The 24634-nt window shown below is 52.0% G+C and overlaps 1 protein-coding gene across 6 annotated transcripts; it reads right to left on the bottom strand.

Moving 5' to 3' along the window:
- Positions 1–510: 510 nt before the first annotated feature.
- Positions 511–19862, bottom strand: CAPN1 (calpain 1). 6 transcript variants are annotated; one of them, XM_039840970.1, is made up of 22 exons: positions 19846–19862; positions 17843–18110; positions 17617–17686; positions 17235–17353; positions 15615–15748; positions 15358–15526; positions 14459–14542; positions 14058–14143; positions 13622–13696; positions 13329–13489; positions 6493–6671; positions 5806–5817; positions 4911–5122; positions 4783–4822; positions 4154–4219; positions 4009–4066; positions 3267–3331; positions 2849–2917; positions 2522–2600; positions 2024–2140; positions 1636–1694; positions 511–1256 (listed from the first exon to the last, which is right to left on the bottom strand). In XM_039840970.1, exons 2-22 carry the CDS (start codon positions 18107–18109, stop codon positions 1230–1232), a joined length of 2148 nt encoding a protein of 715 aa, XP_039696904.1. In that variant the 5' UTR covers position 18110; positions 19846–19862; the 3' UTR covers positions 511–1229. The 6 variants fall into 6 exon arrangements, with proteins under 6 accessions (XP_039696904.1, XP_039696900.1, XP_039696902.1 ...); XM_039840966.1 differs by lacking the exon at positions 19846–19862 and adding an exon at positions 19646–19662; XM_039840968.1 differs by lacking the exon at positions 19846–19862 and adding an exon at positions 19361–19381.
- Positions 19863–24634: the final 4772 nt, after the last annotated feature.

Consider the following 24634-nt stretch of genomic DNA (forward strand, 5'->3'; position numbering starts at 1 on the left):
TCTACCCCCCACCTCAACTCACTCTTATCTCTTGTAAGAAAATCCAGGATCCCAGAGGAGGCTGGAGCAGCTTACATAAGCCGCAGGTGTCTGGGCCACAAGGGCAACCTTGCCCCCACTCCACCAGGAGGACCTGAAGGCAGCTCTGTGCTCTGGGGAGCTTCCTGGGGGGTCGGGATTGTGCTAAGGAAGGGTTTGGGTCTCAGCCAGAGCCTCACGGGCGGGAGCATGCCAGGAAGGCAGGAGCCAGGCCTCCAGGCGAGCAGAAGGGCCTGCCAGACCAGCGGGTCCACCTGGGACCTCAGCAGCATGGCCCGGCCAGGGGCCCATCGTCCCCAACTCCCAGATGCCCAGTACTCCTGCAAGAGTGCGAACCTCTAGGACAGCGGAGAAGGCGGTGGAGGGGGCCAGGTGGGCTGGGTGTGAGGCCCCAAGCTGTCACTGCAGGCCAAGGATGTTGTTGTCCCCTGGGTGGTAAGTTTGGGCAGAAACACACACCGGAGACAGATGTGGGGCCATTTCCTTTATTATTTGGGGTTCCTCTGCATGAAAACATGAGACTACCCGCCAAAGACCCAGGTGCACCCCCATAACTGGTACCCCAGTCTCTGAAGAGTCCCCTTTAAAATCACCAATATAAAAAAGGAGGGAGTGGGGAGGAAAGGCCTGACCATCCCCCAGGCCGGGCAGCTCCTGGTCGGCAGGCAGGGCGGGGCCAGGGGCCAGGGGCCAGGTCACAGGGCAGAGAAGGGCATTGGCTTCTGCACAGGAAGGGACAGGCGTTCCCAGCAGGGGAGGGGGCCCCAGCTGGGAGGGGGCTCTGCATGTTACAATACAGACTGCAGAGCTTAGTGGTTATGGTTTGAAGTCCGCAGGCGAGGCCAGGTGGGCAGCCTCTGGAGTGAGGGGAGAAGACACATCAGGATGCTGGGAGCCCGGGGCTGGCAGCTCCCGCTGAAGCCCCATCCTGAGGCAGGAACGAGCGAAAGCTGCCTTCCTGGCTTGGCGGTGGGAGAGGCCGGGGGAGGTCATCTGAGCCCATGGGTGGCAGAGCAGCAAGGGCCACACAGCTCTGCCCAAGGCAGATGAACTGTAGCGGCTGGGAGGTGAGGGGCCGGGAGGACGGGGCCACCTCCCGCTCCGAGGAAGGCACTTGCAGCTGGTGTGGCCTGGCATGGTTTGGCGGATGAGGAAGGAAAAGGGACACAGCAGGGGGCCTGAGCCCCGCCTCATGCAAACATGGTCAGCTGCAACCACTGCCCGGTGGAGAGGAGAGGGGAGAGGGGGTCAGCCAGGGGCAGCGCAAACCCCAAGTCCAGCCTCCCACCCCTTGGCTCAGTAGCCACCATCTCTTAGTCCCTCTGAGGGCAGGTGGGAGAGGGACCCTCTTGGAGGGGACACTGTCTTACCTTGTCTACCCCTGGGAGACCAGGCTGCTGGCTCCTGCAGAGGCCTCCAAGGGCCTGGCCCTCCCTTCCTCTTCCCTTCTCAGAACTCAGGCACCCCACCCCATCCTCCCAGGACTCAGGGCCCAGCCTTTAGGGCTGGCTCTGAGGCCACAGGCTCTAGTCCCAGCAAGGGAGGAACTCTCCACTGCCCCTGAGTGCCTGCCCCCACCCCAAGGGAGGTTCCCACCTTAAACAGGTCAAAGGTCACAACTCCATCCAGATCTGTGTCCAGAGTTTTGAAGAACCCTGTGTGTTCAAGAAATGACGACATGGGGCTGAGAATTCCATGGGACATGCACACAGGTCCCCTCCTGCTTCATCCCCGCTACCTCCCCATAGCACCCTAAGCTCTGTCACCTGTCACGGCTGGAAGCAGCTCTTCCTGCTGCCTGGGAGGCCCCCGCCCCTGAGTTTCTTCTTTTCCTCCCGTTTTTTTTAACACTCAGCCCGTCTGGGCCCTAACTCCCGAGACCTCCCTGGCACGCGCCATGGCGGGCACAGCACCTCGTTCCCACTGCTCATGGGGGACGAGTCTGGGACAGATCTGGAGGTGGAAGCTGAATGGGGACACTCACGGAACATGGTCTCCAGCCGCACTAGGCAGCATACAAAGTTGTCAAAGTCCACAGCCAGGTCGGGCTCCGAGTACCGCGTGATAATGAGCTCGTACAGCTTCTTGTTGAGCTTGAAGCCTGGCCCAGAGGAGTGGACGAAGGTCAGGGAGGTGCAGCCCAGCCCAAGGGGACAGGGAGGGGGACTGGGGCTGGGAGAGTGAGCACTTCACTCCTGGGAGGCTGTGGAGTGCTCTATCCCTCCCCGGCTGTGTGGTCTCAGGCCAGTCACTTTTCCTGAGTCAAACTTTTCTCTGTGTATCATGGGAACAATAAACACCCCTGTCCTTCTTTGGCAGGAGGACACTTAGCCAGTAACCATAGAGAAAAGGCAGAAGATGGCTGTTTCCACACCACCACTGCCATCATCACCCCAGGGACAAGGGCCAGTTATCAGGGAATCTGCGTGGGGCCTTCTGCCTGAGGCTCCACCCACAGGTGCCACCAGCCCTCAAGCCTCACCTGCAGACTCGATGGCCATCCGCATCTCATAGGCGCTCATGCTGCCTGACTTGTCCAAGTCGAACTTCCGGAAGATGGACTGGGACGGGGAACAGAAGGTGAGGGCCAGACCCGGACACGCTGCCCTTCCAGTCCGCCCCAGGATGGAGGGTTGTTGAGGGTGCAGAGAACAGGCCCAAAATGTGGGTCAGTTGCCGGGGTACGTGGGCTCCGAGAGGCAGACTCGGGGTGGAGGGCCGAATCCATGCAGCTTGCAGCCCAGCCTGGCCCTGCTGTCACTGAGGCTGCTGAGGAGGGGGCAGGGCACTGCCAACAGGGGCCACCTACCAGATAATTCCTGATACGGTTCCACAGGATGTTGAACTCCACCAGGCCCAGCTTCCCATTGCCGTCCCGCTAAGCAGCCGTTAAGAAAAAAGCTCCACGGCTTAAACCAGGCATGGGGCAAGAGTGAGCAAGTGGGGAGAAGGGCCAAGACCCCGCGCAGAGCCGCCCGTGGCCAGGCCGCCGTTTTCTGAATCGGGGTGGACTGGGAGGGGTGTGGAAAGAGCACCAGCCTTACGGTCACTGCTGGGGCGGCGGTGAGGAGTGTGAACTGCGTTATAGGACCCAGGCCCTGCTCCACCTCTCGCCACACCCTGCTTCAGATCTCCCCTCCCAATCAATGCGACGATGGTCTGTCCACACTCCACAGAACTTTGTCCCTTTTTCTGAGCTGTTCCTGGGACAAATCACGGCAGGATACATCCATGAGGTTCACCATGCTGCGGCAGGACTCCAGGCTGAAGCCCTTGGTGCGCAGGTCTTTGTCTGCAAGAGAAACCGGTTCCAGCACCTCGGCCCAGTGGGCTTCCCGGGCCTGCCCCAGCAGTGGGACCAGAGAGGCATGATTCCTGTCCCCTGGCGTGTACAACCTAGTAGCGTTAAGTGCGTAGTAGGGTCTTTATCAGAAATAACGGTTTAAGGTATTTTAGCAATCGACCTGGTGGCCCAACAGCCGCATCGACACCATGACCAGACCAGAACAAAATGAAACAAGGGTGACATAGAAGTAAAAGAAATCGGAGGAAACACAGCAGGCATGGGGTCTGCTGCAGGTTACGGGGTAAGAAGAGCAGAGGGGTTCTGGGCCGTGAGAACAGTGTGGATGGAGGTCAGAGGTCAGAGGTGGGGGCAAAGGGAAGGTTAGTGGCCGCCTTGGTGCGAAGTTTAGCTCTGCACGCGAGCCCCAGTGCGTCTCCTGGGAGGAAGGGGTCCTGGACGTTGGCATAAAGGTGCTGTCAGCAACGGGGCACGGAGAATGGGGTGTGAGGAATATGGGAGGAAAATGGGGTGAGCAGGGCTCGGGAAGGCAGTGCGAGGTTTCCCCATCCACGAAGAGCAAAGGGTTGGATTCGGCTCAATGTAGGAGCAGAAGCCCAGATTCCGGAGTCCGGAGGAAGCGGGGGCAGGGCGCGGGGCAGAGAGCAGCCGCCAGGGATGCTCACGTTTGCTGATGATCCTGTTGAGGATGGTCTGCAGCTCCTTGACGCTGATCTCCAGGTCCTGGGGAAGAAGGGAGGATGGCACCCGCCCTCGGGAAAGGCCGCCCCTCAGTGCCCCAGAGGCCCCCTCTGCCACATCCCGACCTACCTCCCCTGCCAGTTGTCTGAAGAGGGCCTTGAAGTTCTCATCAATCTCCTCTTCCGAGAGCACTTGCTGGATAGGGAAGGGGGGAGCAGTCAGGGGCACCCCGGTCCGGCCCTTGCACGGGCAGCAGCTGGAAGCTGCTCTGGGACCACTCATTAGCTACGTGTCACTTCGCCTCCCTGAGCCTCACTTTTCTCACCTGTAAATGGGAGTCTAGTCCCTACTCGACCCCCCAGCCCAGGACTCCTGTGCTTAAGGAGGACGCAGTTCAGCTCAGTTGAGGGGTGAGCTCTGGCTCCCCGCCACACTACCCCAGGCGAGTTCCTTAACCTCTCTAAACTTGAGTTTCCCACTCAGAAAGATAGTGACGGCAGCCTGACAGGGTTGCTCTGGAGGAAATGGAGTAACCCAGGGAAAGAGCTCAGCACAGACCCGGGGACCTCTCGCTGTTATTATTACGAAGTCCTCTGCACAGTGTAAAGTGCTGGGTGAATGAGGACTTAGTATCATTCCACGGCTCCTGCCAGGAGGGGCTGTGCCCTGCCAGCCGGAGCCCAGGGAACAGGACCTCAGGTCCCCATCACGCACCCAGGGTGAGGGAGAGGACGGCCTGCTGGGGGCGGGGCACGCACCTCATCAGGAAGATTGGCCTGCACCTGGTCGTCCAGCTCCCTGCAGAGGGTGGGGAGGAAGAGGGGCCAGTCAGCGGGGGAGCAGGGGGGCCTGTAGGGGAGGGGTGGGGAGTGGACCCTCGACTCACTCGGTCCCGGCGCTCTTCTCTGAGAAGAAGCGCAGCACGAAGTCGCCCTCCTTGTTGGGCTCGAAGGTGGAGGGCACCACCACGTACTCCCCGGGCGGCAGGCGGAAGCGGGTGCTGACCTCCCGCAGGTTGATGAACTGCTCCGATCGGGCACGGGATGCGTTGGCCAGGAAGAAGTCCCGCTTCAGGTGCACGGCCGGCTGGCCCGCCAGCTGTGGGTGGGAAAGAGGGAGCAGGGTCTGCTGCTGCCCCAGGACCCAGCCCAGACTCCAGGCTCCGAGTCCTGGCCAAGGGGCTGGAGAGCCACGTCACGGCTCAGTCACCCACAGTCTGTGTGACCCCGACAAGTCATTTCGCCTCAGTTTGCTCACCTGTAAAATGGAGTCAATAACACTGCCTATTGCACAAGGCGGAGGTGAATGTCGATGCTATAATACCATGAAATCACATTTTCCTCATTACTACTTGGAGCTTCCACCACACCGCAGAGCACCTTACACGTGGCACCTCGTTCAATGCTCAGGGACAGCCTTGTGAGGTGGTGCTCTTGTGCTCATTTCACAGACGCTAACACCAAGGCTTAAAGTTTCAGCGACTTGCTTGAGGGTGCGGAACGCTCAGCCTGTCTACCCCCTGCGTGTAACCAATGCCCCAGGGGGCCTCAGCCAGCACTCGCAGGCGGCACTCGTCACCTGCTCTGACGCCCAGGACAGCAGTTTGCTCTGCCCACTGGACAGTGAGCAGGACGTGGGGGGACCCGTAGTGAGCAGTAAAACGAGGCGCCTTCTTAGTTTCCTATGTGTGGGCTTGCCGCCGACCTGCTCCCCTCTGGCCACCATCAGGCCATGTGTGTTCAGGGGCGTGTAAATCCAGGTTAGTCAGGTGCCACACCTACCTCCGGAGGGACCTGCGAGAGAGACGGAGAGTTAGAGAGGTGTGCTTGGCCCGGGTGGCACGTGGCCCTGAGAATGTAAGACGGGAATGGCCTTGGGCTTGGGGCCAGTGGTGACCCGGACCTATTGTCATAGCAGAGAGGGACCCCAGGACCACAGGAGGGGGGTGGCAGGCAGGGTTCTCTTTGACCCTGGAATGCCCTGGGCCTCAGCTCTGAGCCAGAGCATAAAGCCGGGCTTTCCTCATCATACGCCTCCACGTCGGCCCTTGCTTACAAGACGGCGAGCTTACTGCTCCTCCGGGGCAGCCCACCTGCCCACTTCTTTCTGAAGCCGAGCCAAAGTCTGGCCCTCGGAAGCTGCCTTCCAGGTGTCAGCTAACTCAGCTCCCTCTACCCAAGAGCAGCTTTCTGGCCTCTAAGAATTGGGACGAATCCCAGAATCTTCCCCTCTCCTAGCCAAATATCTTCCTCTCCCTCCACCTGCCTCATGGGATGAATTTCAGGCCCCTGCCTGCCCCAAGCCTGGCAGAGGGCCTAGGTAGGTGCCTCCCTGGCTTTGTCTCCTGCCTCAGGGCCTGTTTTGGCCAGTGGCTTAGGACGGGCCGGCGGCGGCAGCGGTGTCCTCTGGCGCCCCCTCGCGGAGCTCACGTGCAGTGGGCGGGGACCCGGGTTCTGAGCTCAGCTCACCTCGTAGACCGCGAAGCCGATGGTCTCCATGTCGCGGCCAAAGCGGCGCTCGCGGCGGCGGTGCTTCTGCATGAGGGCGAGCACGAAGCTGCAGCCCGACTCGCGGCCCCCGTAGTCATCGTCTGCGTCATCCGTCTCCTCCAGCCTGATCTTGAACTGAGGGTTCACCCAGAAAGTGGCTGCAGGAGGAGGCGAGGTGAGGATCAGAGGGACGGAGCAGAGCGGTCCCCCCAATCCTTCCCCTCCCCCATGTGTCTTTCTGCCCATTCATTCACTTAACAAATATTACTAAGTGCCCACGGAGTGCCATGTGAGTGCAGTGGGGACACACTGCTCCCAAGAGCTCCCATTCCAGACAGGGGAGGTAAAGTATGAGCGACACAGGTTAGTTAAGAGAACAATTACAAAGCAAAAGCAGGCTGGAGTAGGCCAGGGAGGGCATCTTGGAGCAGGGGGCGGTTGAGCTGAGACGTGAAGGGGAAGCCCTGGGAAGACACCAGGAGGAGGCAGGAGCCAGGCAGAGGGAGAACAAGAGTCCCACACAACCAGTGTCTAATGAAGCTCCTGGCTCCAGTGAGTACGGGAGATCCAGGGAGGTGCCAGAGGTTGGCCGCAGCCCGGGCAGTAGTGAAGAGTGTGGACTGAATCGAAGAGCCAAAGGACCTCCTGACAGGCTTGCCCCAGGAAGGGCATGATCGGCCTAGGATTTTACAAGGCAGCTGGAGCTGCTGTGTGGACAATGACCTCGAAGAGAGAAGCAGGGTCTGATAGCAGGCCACAGAGCTGCAGAGGGTGATCAGATTTGCATTTCTGGAGGTTGCCTGAACAACCCCCTTGATTAAAACAACCAAGTGCTGGCTAGAATATGCAAAATTTCTTTTTAAAGTCACCAATAAGCCACAGCATCCCCCCTGCCCACACGCAAAATTGACATTAACCCAAAAGACAGAAAATAACAAGTGTGAGCGAGGACGTGGAGAAATCAGGACCTCACGCACAGCCGATGGGAATGTAAAATGGTGCAGCCACTTTGGAAAATAGTCTGGCAGTTCCTCAAATGTTTAAACAGAGAATTATCATGAGACCTTGCAAATATATATCTAAGGTAAATATCTAGGTATGTATAGGCATATATCTAAGGTAAATGAAAATATACGTCCACACAAAAACTTGTATGTGAATGTTCACAGCAGCATTATTTATAATAGCCAAACGGTAGAAACAACTCAACTGATGAATGGATAAACAAAACGTGCTATAACTAAACAATGGAATGTTATTTGGCAATGAAAAGGAATCGGAGTACCGACACGTGCTGTATCACGGATGAACCTTGATGACATTACGCTGAGTGAAAGAAGCCAATCACAAAGAACCACATATTGTATGATTTCATTTATATTGTCCAGAACAAGCAAATCTATAGATTTGCTTGCTACCAAAGCCAGATAAATATATCAAAAGAAAATAAAATTACAGAACAATATCACACACAAATAGTGATATAGAATCCTCAACAAAATACCATCAAACCAAATCCAACAATATGTTAGAAGGCTCACATATCGCGACATAGGGTTTAATCCCAAGAATGCAAAGATAGCTCAACATAAGAAAATCAATGTAATACATATTAATAGAACTAAGAGAAAAAAAAAAACACATGATCATCTTAATGGATACAGAAAAAGCATCTGACAAATCCAACACACATTCATGATAAACTACTCGAATAGAAACTCCAAAAACTATAACAAATGGCCAATAAATATATAAAAAGGTACTCAACACCATTAGTCATTAGGAAAATGCAAATCAAAACTTCAGTGAGATACCACTTTACACCCACTGTGATGGCTATAATAAAAAAGATGGACGATAGCAGGTGTTGAGGATGTAGAGTAACTGGAACCTTCGTACATTGCTAGTGGGAATGAAGAATGGTGCTGCCACTTTAGAAAACAGTTCGCAGCTCCTCACAAAGCTAACCATGGACTTCCCATACAACCCGATTCCCCTCCTACTTATACACCCAAGAGAACATATGCTCACACAAGCACTCATACATGAATGTTCACAGCATATACTTCTCATACTATCCAAGAACTGGAAATAATCCAAATGTTCATCAATGGTTGAAAGAATAAGCAAAATGTGGTCTATCCATGTCATGGAATATTATTCAGCCATAAAAATGAAATGAAGTGCCGACATATGTTACGACATGAACTTTGAAAACATTATGCTAGGGAAAAGAAGCAAAAGGCCACATATTATTAGGTTCCATTTATATAAAATATTCAGAATAGGCAACTCTATAGAGACAAAAAGTAAGATTAGTGGTTGCCGGGGGCTGCGGAGGAATGGGGAGTGATTACTAATGGGCGCAAGGTTTCCTCTGGGGGCAGAGAAACTGTTCTGGAGTGAGAGATAAAGGTGATGATTTCGCAACACTGAGAATATACTCAAATCCACGGAATGATACACATTAGAAGTGTGAATTTTATGGTATGTGAATTATCACAATTCTTAAAAACATTATGCATCAAAATTGTGTAACACAAAGATACGCTCGGAGGGGAAATTTATTGCTTTAGGTGCTTATATAGAAAAAAAATAATGCTAAGCGAAATAAGCCAGACAGAAAAAGCTGAAAAATCACATGGTATCACCTATATGTGGGATATAAACCTAAAAGCAGCAAATGAACAGGACAAACAAACAGACTCATGGACATGGACAATAGACTAGTGGTTACCAGAGGGTAAGGGGGAGGAAGTCAGGGTAAAGGGGATCAAATATGTGGTGACAGATAGAAATCTAACTATGGGAGGTGAACACACAGTGTAAATATATATATGCCTTATTGTTAAAGTGTACAGCTGAAACCTATTGGATTTCAATAACCAATGTCACCATAAAAAGTTTCATTAATTGATTAAAAGAAAAAAATAGCCCAAATTACTAAAATAAGCATCTAATTTAAGAAGTCAAAATAAAGTCTAAAAAGAAATCCAAAGAGAGCAGAGGAATGAGATAATAAACAGAAAAGTAAAGATTAATAATACAGAAAAAAGCAAACAGTCAACAAAGTCAAAAGTCATTCCTTTTTGAAGATGAATATTGACAGACCTCGGGCAGGGTTAACAAGGACAAAAGAGGCGGTGTAAATAAGCAACACTGAAGGAAAGAGAGGATATCATCACAGATGAGGTAGCAGAATATATTAAGGATAACTTTATGCTAATGACTTTGAAAACAGATGCAAAGGACAGGCTCCTAAAAAATCTGATGCATCAAAATAGGCTCAAAAGTAAATAGAAAACCTATATAATCCTGTCACCATTAAAATTTCTCTATATCAAAAGTTAATCTTCACACAAAGAGTAGGCCTGACAGCTTTACAGGCCAGTTCCACCAAATAGTCAAGCAACAAATCATCCCCATCTCATGCAAACTCTTCCAGAAAACAGAAAAAGAGATAACACTTTCCAATTCATTTTATAAGCCAAATATAAATTTGGCACCAATACCAACACTACACAAAGTCACTATAAGAAAGGAAAATTACAAGTAAATCCCACTCTTGAATGTGGATGTAAAGCTATTGTACAAAAAGGTTATGTCATGAACATGTTTTTATCTCAGGAAAGTAAGGTTGACTTAATATTTTAAAAGCAGTAAATGCTATTTACTGTGTTGACAGATAAAAGGAAAAAGCATATTGTAATAACAAATATATGTAAAAGTATTTAATAAGATTAAACTCCTTTAATCTGATAAAAGATGTCTATAAAAACAAAAACAAAACCCCCACAAAAACTCCACAGTAGGTAACTTTTCCTTTAAGAGAGGGTTAGGACCCCCGCTCCTATTCAATATAGTCTATAGTCTTGGCCAGCATATTGAACGAGAAAACATAACAAATATTATAAGAATTGGAAAAGAAGAAACAAATATCTCATTATTTGCGGATGCTATATTGTCAATTAGAAAACCAAAGACAATCTATAGATAAATCCTTAAAATTAAGTGCAGTTTAACAAGTCTGCCAAATACAAAATAAATTTAAGAAGTCAACTGCATGTTACTGTATCAGCAACTCTTCCTTGAGAGATGTAATTTTAAAAGGGATACTATTTACAATAGCAACAAGATGACAGAGTATCTGGGAATAAATCTCAAAAGATGCATAAGATCTTTATGATAAAATTTATAAAATTGAATCGCAAGACATCAAAGGCGGCAAAAATAAAAAAGATATACAGTAGTCCCCCCCTTATCTGTAAGAGATACATTCCAGGACTCCAAGAAATGCCTGAAACCCAGGATAGTATCAAACCCTATATATACTATATACATACATGTCTATAATAAAGTTTAATTTGTAAAAGATTAACAACAAGAAGTAATAAGAAAATAGAACAATTATAACTTAGTAAGTTTTGATGAATGTGGTCTCTCTCAAAATATCTTATGATTCTTTACTCACGCTTCTCCTTGTGATAAAGCGAGATGAGGGCACAATGCCTAGGTGAGGAGAGGAAGTGAGGTGAATGACTTAGGCATCGTGACTAGGCATCGTGACGTAGCCCGAGGCATCGTGACGTAGCCCGAGGCATCGTAGCCCAAGACATCACGACGTAGCCTGAGGCTACTATAAGAGTTACCTGAACACAAGCACTATGTAGGACACTGCAGCAGTGGCTATGACCACCCAGATGGCTACTAAATGACGAACGGGTAGGTAGCGTATACAGTGTGGATACACTGATCAAAGGGATGATTCACATCCTGGGCAGGACTGAGCGGGACTGCCTGAGAGTTATTTCATCATTAATCTTCACACAAAGAGTAGGCCTGACAGCTTTCATATCCTGGGCAGGGACAGTTCTGCCCCTGTCACAGGAGGGAAAGCTACTCAGACTGGTGTCCAATTTAAAACTTGTGAATTCTTTATTTCTGGAATTTTCCATTTAATACGTTCAGACTATGGGGAACTGAAACCACGGCAGGTAAAGGGGGATTACTGCACCACATTCTTTAACAAGAAGACTCAAAACTGTAAAGATGTCAGTTCTCCCCAAATTGATCTATGGATTCGATGCCATTCCGAATTCAATTCTCAAAATGGTTTTTTGTAGGACTTGGTACGCTGAGTCTAAAATTTATATGGAAAAACAAAATGTAAGAATAGAAAAAAAAAAATGCGCTCTGTCCAGTAGCCGGACTTCTTATAAATCTGTACCAATTCAATCAACGTGCTATTGGCAGAAGGACAGATCAAGGGATGGAATGACGAGCCCCAAAACAGACACCCCCACACACGTGGGAACTCCACAATGGAGCTGGCACTACAGGGCGGTGAGGAAAAGACAGATTTCTCAATAAGTGATGCAGGAAACAGTGGTTATCTATCTGGGAAAAGCTGAAATTGGGTCCCTATGAGGGAGAAGCATGTTTCCAAGTAGAGGGCTGTGAGTCACGCGGAGACTCGCTGGAGGACGCAGGACCTGAGGGCAGAGCAGTGGTGGATGTGGCAAAGTCTCAGCTGTGAGCGACCCTCCAAAGAGCAGCTGCAGCAGAGTGGCGAGGATGGCAGCCAGACCGGAATGGGTTAAACATCGAACTGGAAGTGAGAAAGGAAACTGGGGGTGGGGGGGCGGGAGGGGTAGCAATTCCTGAGAAATTCTGCTTTGAAGGGAAGCAGAGAAATGGGTGGGGATGTGGGACAAGAGAGAGTCGCTTTGTCTTAAGACAGGCGATTCCGTCTAATGACACAGGCGTGAGAGGCGATGGATGCAGCAGCAAGGCTTTCAGAGGCGAGGGCCATGAGCAGGGACAGTCCCGCCCCTGTCACAAGAGGGAAAGCAGTAAAGATGGCTCAGGTCCAGCCAGGCTGGGGGATTCGAAGGTGAGAATATAAAAGCGTGACCCGCACGATGAGGTCACAGTGGAGGGAGGTTTGAGGAGAGAGTGGGGACATTGCTAACTGGTGGTGGAATCGCCGGCAGCCCGAGCGAAGTGCTCGTTTAAGGTTTGTGGCTGTGAATTTCCGGGGAAAATCCTGCCGCAGTCGTGTGCTGTCTCTCTGGCCGCATTCAGTGGGTCTGAGGCCAGGGAAAAGGGTTTGGCTAGGATCATGGGGAGCCAGGTGAGGGGAGCAGAGGGAGACAGGAACCAGGAAGCTAAGAGTGTCTACAGGGGCGAGATTTAAAAGATGACTGGAACCTGGTTAGGAGGGGACGAGATAGGGGATGAAGGACGATGCAGAAGTGGCGGGTTCGACAGATGAGACAGTTGGCCGCGGCGGAGCACGCAGAGTAAGGGCTGCAAGGGTCGAAGGCAGGTCCGCGCGCCCGCCGGGACCCGCTCCAGCCTGCGCTAGGGGTGGTGGCTGAACTAAGGTGCAGGAAAAGCTTGCTGCAGGTGAGGATGGCAAGAAACCGAGCGGCCAGGCCGTGGACCGAGTCATCCACCTGGATCTAGAAGCCCAGGCAAAGGTCACAGAAGCATCAGGGAGGAAGACGGGGTCGGAAGGAAGGTCTCGGATTGAGGAGTGACAGCGAGTGGCTGGATGGCAACAACGCCTTCTCTCCTTGTTAGTACCCCAAGCTCAGGCCCTAGGATGGGGAGGCCAACGTGGATCTTTAGAATTTACAGACATTCGATATTTTACCCCTCAAAGCAAATTCGAGAGGTCAGCGCAACTATCCCTCTTAGGGTGAGGAACTGAGGCTCAGCAAGAAGACGCGCCGCGCCTGGGGCCCTCCAGCCAGGAGGCGGCGGGGCCTGGACCCCACCCCTGCACGCCTTGCGTGCCCTGCTCAGGTCACCTGGGTAGTTCCGGCAGCCCCCCGCGGTGCTCCCCCGCCGCCAGGTGCCATCGTAGAGGGTGGTGTTCCATTTGCGGAAAGTCCGGCTCTTGAGGGCGTCGGGCGTCAGGTTGCAGATCTCCAGGCGGGTGAACTCGCGCATGAAGTCTCGGAATGACATCCTGGGGGTCGAGGAGCAGAAGCGGGCCACGGTCCTCAGCCACGACACACAGGGACGTGGCAAGGGGTGGATCTGTGGGGTTTGGGAGGTACGAGGCCCCGAGAGGAGCCAGACTGAGGAGGGGGCAGCTCACCAGAACTCCCCGTCCTCCATCTTGATCCGGAGCTGCTCGCGTTCATAAGGGTCCACATTGTTCCACTCCGAGGAGCTGTGGGGAGATGGGTGCTGCCAGGGGCTGCTGGGCACCGACCGGCCCAGCCTCTGTCCCTGGGGGCCTGTCCTCCCATAGCCCAGGTCAGGAGGCTTCCTCAAGGTCAAGACTGTAGATCCCAGTTCCAGGGATTGCCTTGTCAGAGCCAGGTCAGACATCCTGAGCATGCGCACAGGCTGGGCTCAGGGGCCAGCGTGGCCTGCGCTTGGTCGGGGCAGTCCCCAGACCCAGGAACATGAAGATAGGCCCCTCTGGTCAATCCTGAGCCCACCCCACGCTGGCAGACCTTGGAGCAGAAATGCCAGTGACACTGATCAGCCTCCCCAAGCCTTCCTGGCCAGCGCCCACTGCCCCTCACCGGTCACTCCAGGCTCCTGTCCACTCCACCTCGCCCCACGGGTTCCGCATCCGGATCAGGCTCACCATCTGGCCCTGGTAGTTCACCTGTTCCCAGAACTCCCATCAGCACCTGCCTCCAGCATGCACGTCAACACCCCTTGACCCCACTTCGGTCTTGCCCAGCCCCATCAAGAGCCCAGCATACCACACACCGGAAGTGGAAATGCCAGGGATTTACCATGAGGGAGGCAGCTATGTACACAAACCACAGCAAGAAAGGGCAGGACAAGATAAACATATCAGGACGAAAGTCCCCAGGAGACAGATAAAATGCTACTACAGGAGAGCCAGCTCCTCCCACAGCCTGGTCACAGGCCAGAGGGGCAGGAAAGAGCAGGAGCAAGGAGGCCCCGGCAGTACCTGCTTGGCCCCAGTCACAGAATAAGCGTGGCCCTTCACCAGCTTCTTGAAGGTGACGGCTTCCATGTCTAGAACACTGGAGATCTGCACAAAGACACATGTACAGTGGTCAGAGGTGAGGTTCCAGAGACCTGGTCAGTGTCCCCCACCCCCAGGCCAGAGATGAGCCCTGAGGTCTTGGACATCCACCCTTGCACATACAGCAGCTACCGGCAGTGGCAGGCAGAGCCCCTGATCTCTTTCAACTCAGTATCTCGACACATACATGCTGCCCCTAGGTACCGGGTCAGATGCCCTGCAGATGCTCACAGGCTGGGCACAGGGGCCTCCACCCAGGTGCCTCCACCAATGCTACCACTAGTAGGGGGCACCTGGGCGTACCCACTGATACCGCTTTTGGCCAGAGCTGGCCAGACCCTGTGCAAACACATGGGGTTAGATCAGAGGATGCAGTGACGGTGGGGGCAGAGCCCGTTACCAAGGACGAGGTCTGAGGATGAGTCATGGGAACAGAAGAGAGTGAATTCAGTGAGCGCAGGACTGAGGCTAGGTTGACAGGAGCTAGGACTAGGGAAGAGCTGAGATCTAAGCCAGTGAACCGGACAGCAATGGGCATGGCGTTAGAGGACAGGAACGAGGAGCGGAAGGTCAGGAAAATAAGCTGAGGTCTGGCGGACAGGAACGATGCCAGGCACGGAGGTGGAGGACGACGGGACTGAAGCGATGGATGAAGCCGGGTGAGGCTCCAGACGGTGTGGGGTGAAGGACGGGGTCTGGAGTAACGCCTGGGTTAACAGTGAGGCTGGGCTAGGTTGGGAGAGGGAACCGCTGAAAGACGAGACAGGTCACTGGCTGGAGGATGAGGGTCAGGGCTCGAGGGACAGGCTCAGAGCACTCACGTCAATGGAGCAGCCCAGCAGGGAGCCCCGCTCCAGCGCCTTGAGGATGATTTGGTAGAGGTCGCTGGGCGCCTTGCGCAGCTCATACCACTCGGTGACACCGCCTGTGAAGTCCTCAAAGCCCTCCGAGGTGCTGCCACCTGATAGGGCCTCGTAGCTGCCATTTACCCTGTGGGTGGTCCCAGGTCAGTGCCCCCGGACCACTTAGGACCCGGAACCCCAGAGCGGCCTGCGGCTGTCCCCGGGCCCCTACTCACTTGGCATAGGCCTTCTCGAGCAGGGCGCTCCAGAACTCATTGCCTTGGGCAGAGTGCACGAACACCAGCTTCCCGTCCTTGATGGGCAGCAGGTCATCCACGACGACGTCCACCCACTCCCCAAACTGCCACAGCTGTGCGGGGGCGGGAGCACAGTGACTGCCTGCATTGAGATCTCCCCGGCCTGAGCTCAAGCCTCAGCTCTGCCACTTACTAGATCTTGATCCTAGATCATGTATCCCAAGTACAGGACATCAAGCAAGTGATCCCCTCCAAGCCTCAGTTTCCCTACTCGTAAAAGGGAACAGCAGTACTTTCCACACGGAGAAAACTACCGCGAGAAAACTAACGTGATCACGAAGGTAAAACTTTTTGGGTAGCACTGGCCGTGTTTTTGAAACAGACCAAGGTGCCTCCTCAGGCATCTTGAGAAGTTGGAAAGCTCGGGAGTCCGGGCTCTCCCAGAACTAGCCCCCTTTAAGCCAAGCTCCCGACCTCTACCCTCCCCATTCTAGGCCTGTGTGTGTGTGTGTGTGTGTGTGTGTGTGTATGTGCGCTGTATGGGCAGTGGCAGTTTAGTAGGAGTGGGTCCAGGGATATGGTATGTAAAGTGGGTGTGGGCCTAAAACGTGAAATCCATATCCTTCAACCACAAGATGGGTGGGGTTCTTTCAATCAAGGGGTTTGCTTCAGAGATGCCAGAGAGCCAGGTTTCCCAAGAGGTGGGGAGGAGTCAGGTAGCCTTTTGAAGCTTACCTAGTGCTGGGGGCATGAAGAGATGGGCCCAAGGAGCAGTGTTGCGTTGAGCTGGCCAATCAGAGGTCCGGGGGGAAGCAGATTGGAGGAGTGAGGGAACGGGGTGGGGGGAAAGGGCAGTGAGGCCACGCCCTCTGCAGACAGCGTGGGCAGGTGCGGCACTAGGCCAAATGCGATCTAACTGTGGGGTCCTGTTACCAGGTGGGTGAGGATGGAGCAGGGTAAGGGTGTCCCCTGACTAGGTAGAAGGAGAAAGACACCCAGGAATCCCCAGAACAGAGCTAGGGCCACCGAGGGGGTGTGTCTCCCAACACCATCTCATTAAAAATTCACTAACGTGATTTGAAAAATGGGCCCTGTGTGTAAACAACATCCGGAAAAAAGCTGGTTTAAATAGACTTAATCCGGAGTCGTTCTTTTCTGCAGGGCTCTGTCAGAGGATAGAGGTTGCCAGGAGGAGTTGGGGGCGGCCAGGAGACAAGGCCGTGGGTAGAGACGGCTACGTGTGCGGTCTCTACTCTACTCCCCTGCAGAAGACTCGTTTTTTTCAAATGGGGAAACTGAGACCCTGGGGAGGAAAAAGGATTTGTCCCACGGGATACAACACAGAGATCTTTCTATTCTTCAAGCACTTTCTCCCTCAAACGCTCGACTACCCAGGACAACTGCCAACCGAAATACCTGTCCGACTGTTTCATACATGACAGATCCGAGATGGCATCGAGAGGTCAAATACTTTCTAGAGGGAGGGTTGGTCCCTGCAGGGTTTGGCCCTGAGCCACCCTAACTTCAGGCTGTGATGGTCATCAGTCCTCACCTCCTCTAGTGCCCGCTGCCCTCTCTCCTCACGCCCCTGATCCTCACCTGGAAATGGAAGATGCCAGCGTAGCCATCCTGGAAGCTTTGGCCATGCGGAACCACTCGGTGCAGGAGGGTGTCATTGAGGGTAAGAGAGGCGATGGCAGCCAGGAGCCAGCAGTCCCCTGGGATGTGAGACCTACATCAGGCCTGCTCTAATCTGCTCCCGTGGTGCACCTGTGTGTCCAAACTGGGGAGAACCCGGGGTTCCCTGGGCAGCGTACCCCTCAACTTACAGAAAAGGCCCAGGAATCTGGGCAAACCAGCCCCAGAACTGATAGCCAGAGCCTGCCTGGGCTTGCAGGAGGGAGGGGTTGGGGCACAGCCAGAAGGAACGGGCAGGGGGGCACTCCTATGGAAAAAACATCCAGAACTCCCCAGGGCCTACCCAGTGCTCCCTGGCAGATGTCTGTGCGGGTGGCTCCATCCACGATGAACTGGGGGTTGGAGAGCAGCTCCTGCAAGAGACCCAGAGTCTTGTCTCTGGGCCAGCCTCTCCCAGAAACTGGAACCCACCCACTCCAGACCTCACTCCCCACTAGGGACCTGGAGTCCTGTGCCATTCCTCACCCAGGATAGGGGTAAACTGAATCCTACCCAGGGTAGCGTCTCACCGTGGGACGCTTCCACTTGATGCCATAGATTTTGGAGGAGTTGGGGCCCAGGTCCTTGTAGCCCAGGCTCTGGGGCACTGGGGGGAAGGCATCATCCCGGAAGAGGGTCCCACTCTGCAGACACTGAGCCCGCAGCTGTTCGTAATCCTGGCCCAGGTACTTGATAGCGTTTTCATGGCGGCCCAGGCCCAGCTCCTTGGCCCGCTGCTTCTGCACTTGTGCAGACACCCCGGTGCAGTACACAGGGGTGATAAACTCCTCAGCCATCCTGCAGGACAGATGGGCCTATTCAGAACCCATGCCATCCCAGGACTAGAACTGGGCCTCCTGCCTGCCCCTACCCACCCTTCCCTACCTCTCTGCTCCCCTCACAGGACTCTGCCACCTCCCTCTGCTCCCAGGCGAGGGGCTTCCCAGCCCCTCCGCTTGTGCTGGCCACCATCTCCCCAGCCCCTACCCCCAGCACAATGCTACCACCTCTTCTTTCCCAGATGCCATTGTCCTGGGCCTGCAGTCCTGTGGTGGGCCAGCCAGTCAGCTAGGTGGAGCAGGGCGGAGCCCAAGATAACACAGGGCATGGGAAGGTGGGAGACTTCCAGAAGGGCCTCTTTGACCCTGTTTGCCTACCTATAACCCCTTCCCCAAACTAGCCAAGCTCCTACTCACTGCTCCCTGCTTTGGGGCTGAGAACGCCAGGCAGTCGGGGTCCCCTCCCCCAGGCCCCTGAGACAGACCGGGTGATCAGGGCGCTAGGCCTCTGTCCCTTCCCCTCTGGCCTTCCCCCAGCCCAGCCTTTGGAGATCTGGTGAGCTCAGGCTGGGGCGGGCGCCGGGGCAGTAGGACTTCCCAAGAATCCGCCCCTGTCTCCCCGCGCTCGGAGGGCCCGGGGCAGGGGAAGACCCTCAGCCCGGGAGCAATGGCCGGGATCGGAAATGTCGACCCCGACACCCAGCTCCTTACCTGGAGGAGTGTTTAGGGGATCGCTGCGGTCCCTGAGGCTGGCTTCCCGGGTGGCAGCTCAGGGCAGGGCCCAACCAGGAAGAGCGCTCCTCCCCGCCCTCCTCCTGCGGCCCCTCCGCCCTCCTGCCTCCCTCCTTCTTCTCTTCCTCCGGCTCCTACCCCGCTTCCTCTCGTCTCTCCTTTATCTCTCGGGCACCTTCTCTGACTATCTCTCTTACTCACGGTGTCTCCCCGCCCCTCCCTCCTCAGGCCCGCGGCCAATTCCGCGTGAGGACAAATTAGCAAAAGGCAGGGTTGTCCCTGGGGAGGGGCCAGCGCCTGTCACTGGGGCCCCGACAGAAGGGCACCGCGGGGGAGGGGCAGGGCAGGGGGTATTTTTAACCAGGGGCAGCAGCTCGAGTTGCAGGGCCAAGCGGCTCCACCCGACGCGGCGGCCCGGGAGGGCATTCCCGGGCGTTGGGGCGCGGCACCGCGGCCTCCCGCAGCCCCCAGCCCGGCGGCGCCCGTCCCTGGGCTCCTCCTCCGCGCCCTCCTCCGCGCGGCCACTGCTGTCCTTACCCCCCACCCCTGCTGGGTCCTCAGCGCGGCGCCGAGATTTCCTCGGGCTGCGGCAGCTGCTCGGCGGAGGGGCCGGGCGCGGCCGGCGGTGAGCGGACCGGACCCCTGCTCCCCTGCCGCACGCTGCAAACGGCAGCCCCACCCCGCCGGGCCCGCGCCGCAGCCCGGTTCCCGGGCAGGGCCAACTCCCCGCCCCCACTGCCCCGGAGCCCTGGGGAGTAAGGCTCCCGGCATCTGGGCGCGGTGCGGGAAACCGGTCCCCCAGGCCGGGGCTCCCTGGGTGACCTTGGGTGAGTCCCTGTCCCTGTCGGCCTTGGCTTCTCTGTTCGCGCAGCGAATGGGACAGAGATGAGCAATTGTGGGGGCCCATCTTTCTCTTGCGCCATGGGCTATCTTGAACCCGGAGACTGAGAGAGGTGGGCTTCCCTGCGGTTTCCCCTTAGCTCTCGGCCCGCCCTCCTGGGAGCGCCCATGTGACACCTTACCCAGAAGGGGGCGGCAGAAGCTTTGAGCCGGAGGGTAGGCCCACGTGGGACCCGGAGAACCTGCCAACAGAACTGCAAGTTGAAGAACAAGGAGGGAGAGGGACGGCGGTGGTCCCCCTGCTCAGGTCCTTTCAATGACCTTGGGGGCCCCAGAACAGCAGCTATTGCAGCTCTTAATAGGAAGTATACACAGCATTTTGTTGGGGAAAACAGTGCATAGCTCTTCTGGAACTTAGGACCTGTGACTCCAAGAAGGTTAAGAGCCGCTCATCTAATCTGACCCCACTGTCACTCCCAGTTTACAAATTAAGAAACTTGAGGCCTGAGAGGGTGTGGCTTGCTGAGCTCTCTCACCTGGTGAGTCAGGGCTGGAACCCGCTGCTGGGCCCTTTGCTCTTCACAGTTCAGCATTTGTGTGTTCAATCGTGACTAAATCCTTCTGGCAGGTCTTTGCACAACAGACACTCATGACTAGGCCGGCCAGCTCTGCGGCCAGAGGGGGTTCTCCTGGTCTAGTTGAGGGGATTAAGGAAGTTGATTCCTGATGCACAAGTAGGAGTTAACTAGGTAGCCAGGTGCTGGAGAGGGTGTTCCTAGCAGGAAGAACACTATGTGCAAAGGTCCAGAGGCCAGGGGAACACATGTCTATGAGGGGAACTGCAAGCGGCCCTTGCGATTAGATCACAGGGAGCAGGGGCCTGGGAGAGGAAAGATGCTCTGCAGTGGTAGCAAAGGTCCCCCCTCCCGCCAAAGCATTCTGGCTCAGCCTATGTGTCCCACAGTCCTCAAAATCACTTTCATAAACCTGTCACTCCTGACTGCATCCACCGTTCACCAAAGGATACTGACACCCCCTATATGTGCCAAGCACTGTGCCTGCCTGGGCATAAGAGGGCGAAGACCCATGGCCTCAGCCCCCTCTGAAGGAGACAGACGTCATCGCAATGACTACCCTACAATTAACTGGGGAAGCCTTAGCTTCCTCAGAGCTCATAACCGAAGCCCTATCTAGTGTAAGGGTTAGGATAGGCATAAATCAGACACGGAGTTATGGCAGGGCTGGGGGAGACCGCCCTGGCACAGTGGAGGAACAGGACTATGTTTAGTGTTGCTTGAGTAGAGAGGAGAAAGGGAAGGAAGAGTTATGGCAGGGCTGGATAGGCTGGAGTTTAGATTTTCTTCTACTTGAGGTAGAAGACTGCTCAGATTTGTATAAGTAAAGGAGAAGGGTACATGGGAGTGGGTTGGATGAGGTGAGAGGTGACTCAGGTAGTCCAGATAAAAGACCAAGGAAAAAGAATGGTAGCTCAAATTAGGGGTGTTGATGGGCACAAGAGAGAAGTAGATGGATATGATAACTATTTAGTATACACCATATCAAAATTTAACTCACACTGGATCATACACCTAAATATAAATGCTAAAACTATAAGACTTCTAGAAGGAAGCATAGGGAAAATCTTAATGGTCTTGGATTTGGCAAAACTTCCTTAAATATGACACAAAAAGCACAAACAATAAAAGAAAAAATAAAATTGAATTTTATTAAAACAAACTTTTGTTTTTCGAAAGGCACTATTATGGAAATGAAAAGACAGGCCATAGCCTAGGAGGAAATAATTGCAAAAGTTATATCTGATGAAGGACTTGTATTTAGAATATCTAAGTAACTTTTACAACTTAAAAAGTAATCTAATAAAAATAGGCAAAAGATTTGAACAGACATCTCACCCAAGAGGATATTTGAATGGCAAATAGGATGAAAAACCACTCGGCACATTATTTACTGGGGAAATGCAAATTAGATACTGGAAGGCCCACCATCACACATCTACTAGAACTGCTAAAATTAAAAACCCTGACCATACCAAGCCTTTGCAAGCATATGGAGGAACTGGAACTCCCAGACGCTGCCGGCAGGAACTCAGAATGACCACTTTGGAAAACGGTTTGGCAGTTTCTTAAAAAGTTAAACATATATTCGGCCATAACCAGAAATGAGTTATCAAGATACAGAAAGGTGGCGGAAACTCAAATGCCTATTGCTAAATAAAGGAAGCCAGTGTGAAACGGTACCTACTGTATAAGTTCAACTATATGACATTCTGAAAAAGGCAAAAATAGAGACAATGGAAAGATCAGTGGTCATTGGGGGTTCAGGGGAGAAGAGAAGGGTGAATAGGTGGCACATGGCATTTTTAGGGCAGTGAAACTATTTCTATTACACTGTAATGGCAGATACATGGCATTATAGATTTGTCAAACCCATAGAATACACAACAGCTGAGAGTGAACCTTAATGTAAACTTGGACTTTAGTTAATAATAATGTATCGATATTGGTTCATCGATTGTAACGAATGTACTACACTAATGCAAGATGTTAATAGAAGAAACTGTGTGGGAGGGAGAGGGTTTTCAGGGAATTCTCTACTGAGCAATTTTTCTGTAACCTTAAAACTGCTTTAAAAAATAAAGTCTATCTTAAAAAGAAGAAGAAAAAAACCCGTTAAATATACACTTACCATATGACCCAGTCATTCCACTCCTAGGCATTTACCCAAGAGAAATAAAAGCATATGTCCACACAGTGACTTGTGCATGACTGTTTTTACTTGTAATGGCCCAAACTAGAAACAACCAAGTGTTTATTAATAAACCGTGAATGGATAAACAAATTGTGATACATACGTGTGTGTGTGTATATATATAATAGAATACTACTCGGCAATAAAAAAGAATAATGGATGAAACTCAGACTACTTTATACTGAGTGTAAGAAGCCAGAGAACAGTACATACTATATAATTCCACTTAAATGAAAATTCTAGGAAAAAGATACCAATTTAGTGACAGAAAGCAGATCAGTGATTGCCTGGGGGTGCTGACAGGTGGGAAAGGGTGGGAAGGATTAGCAAGGGGCTTCAGGAAACTTATTGGGGTGCTGGATGTGTGGCTATGTTAACGGTTTTATGGATGTATACATGTCAAAACAAAAATGTACATTTTAAGTATATGCGGTTTATTGTATGTCAACTATGCCTCAATAAAGCTGTTGAAAAACACCAATAGGACTTAATCACTGGTTAGATATGCCTCTTGGAGACAGGGAGGGATCAAAGATAACTCTAGACCCTTGATCTGGCTTGACCACCTGATTGGATTAATAGGGGAGTACTCACAAAGCTGGAGGGACAGTAGAGGATCAGGTTGGAGGAAAGCATCGGGAGCCCCCCAATCCAAGATGAAATGTTCAGGTTGGGAATAGAGGTACAGATTTGGGGGTCACTGGCCATTGGTGCCACCTGAAAGAAGTAGAGGCCAGGAGACACTTTATTCTGAATACAAAAGTACTTCATAAAGATGTCAATTCTCCTTAATCCATAGATCTATCACAATTTAAAATTCTAAGATTTCTTTTTTGGAGGGGAGGACTATAAAAGCTGATTTTAAGTTCATACGGAAAAGTAAACAAGATTTTTTTAGCCAGGAGACCTGAAGACAAAGAGTAATGAGTAGAGACTAACCTTACCCAATATTAAAACAACAAATTTATGATAATTAATATAATGACGAAGAGGGGTACTAGCACATATAGATCATTGGAAGATAGAAAAATCTAGAAATATGTAAATGCATGCGTGTTGGAATTCAGTATAAGATAAATGTAGTATTTCAAATCTGGTGAGAAAAGACAAGTTTTCAACAAAAAGCATTATGAAAATAGGAGGGAATTTTGTGTATAATAAATTCCAGATGAACTCATGATTTAAATGTAAAAAATGAAAACGAAATTACAGCCAGGAGCTAAGGAAGAAGCTTCTTTAGTCAATTCAGTGTGGAAAAATTCTTTTTAACTATGACACAAAATCCGGAAGCCACACACACACACACACACACACATACACACACACAAATTGATTTTACATTTAAAAATCAGTACGGCACTTGAAATTTAAATTTAAATTAAAAAAATAAAAAACAAAAATCAGTACAGCAAAGTCCAAATAAACTGAAGAAAATACAATTTACATCTTGAAGGGCTATTTTTTCTTCAAACCCTTATGTCAATCAGAAACCAAAAATAGCAGAGACATGGACAAAGACAAGGACGGTTCACGGAAGATAGCTCTTAAACGAAACAATACTTCAGCTCGAACAAAAAAGAGATACGAATTATAACTTCACCAAGAGACCATTGTTCACTTATCAGTTTGGTAATGATAAAAAAAAAAAATGGGTATGTCACTGATTGGTGAGTGTTCTGGAAAACAGTGTTTGCATGCATTGCTGGACATGGGGTGGTATAGGCGTGGCCTCCGTAGAGGGATCTTCGGATGAACCATCAAAATGACGATTCAGATTGGCCTCTGAGCAATTCTTCTAGGAATTCAATTCACATATAGCTTTTCATATTTGAATAATATCCTTACAAAGTTTTAGTGACTCTGTGTAGCTCTATTTGGAATATCAGAAGTCTGAAAACAACTTTATCGTTGATCAATAAGGAACAAGTTACATTATGGTACATTTATGAAGAATACTATACAGCTGTCAAAAGGAATGTATGGATAGGAGACCATCTTCAAAATGTTAATAAGTACACAAAAGAGTGCACAGAATTCTTCCGTTTGAGTTTTTAAAAAGGGAGGTGGGACATATATGCATATTTGGTGCCGTGTTTTCTTTCTGACACTCACTTCAAATGTGTTTTTTCCCAGATACCAAACACATGTGATTTTTCCACACCAACTCTCTAACTTTCCAATACCAACTAGTTGCCTACAATT

Source organism: Pteropus medius, unplaced genomic scaffold (assembly GCF_902729225.1).
Source record: "Pteropus medius unplaced genomic scaffold, Ma_sr-lr_union100, whole genome shotgun sequence".
Lineage (NCBI taxonomy): Eukaryota > Metazoa > Chordata > Mammalia > Chiroptera > Pteropodidae > Pteropus > Pteropus medius.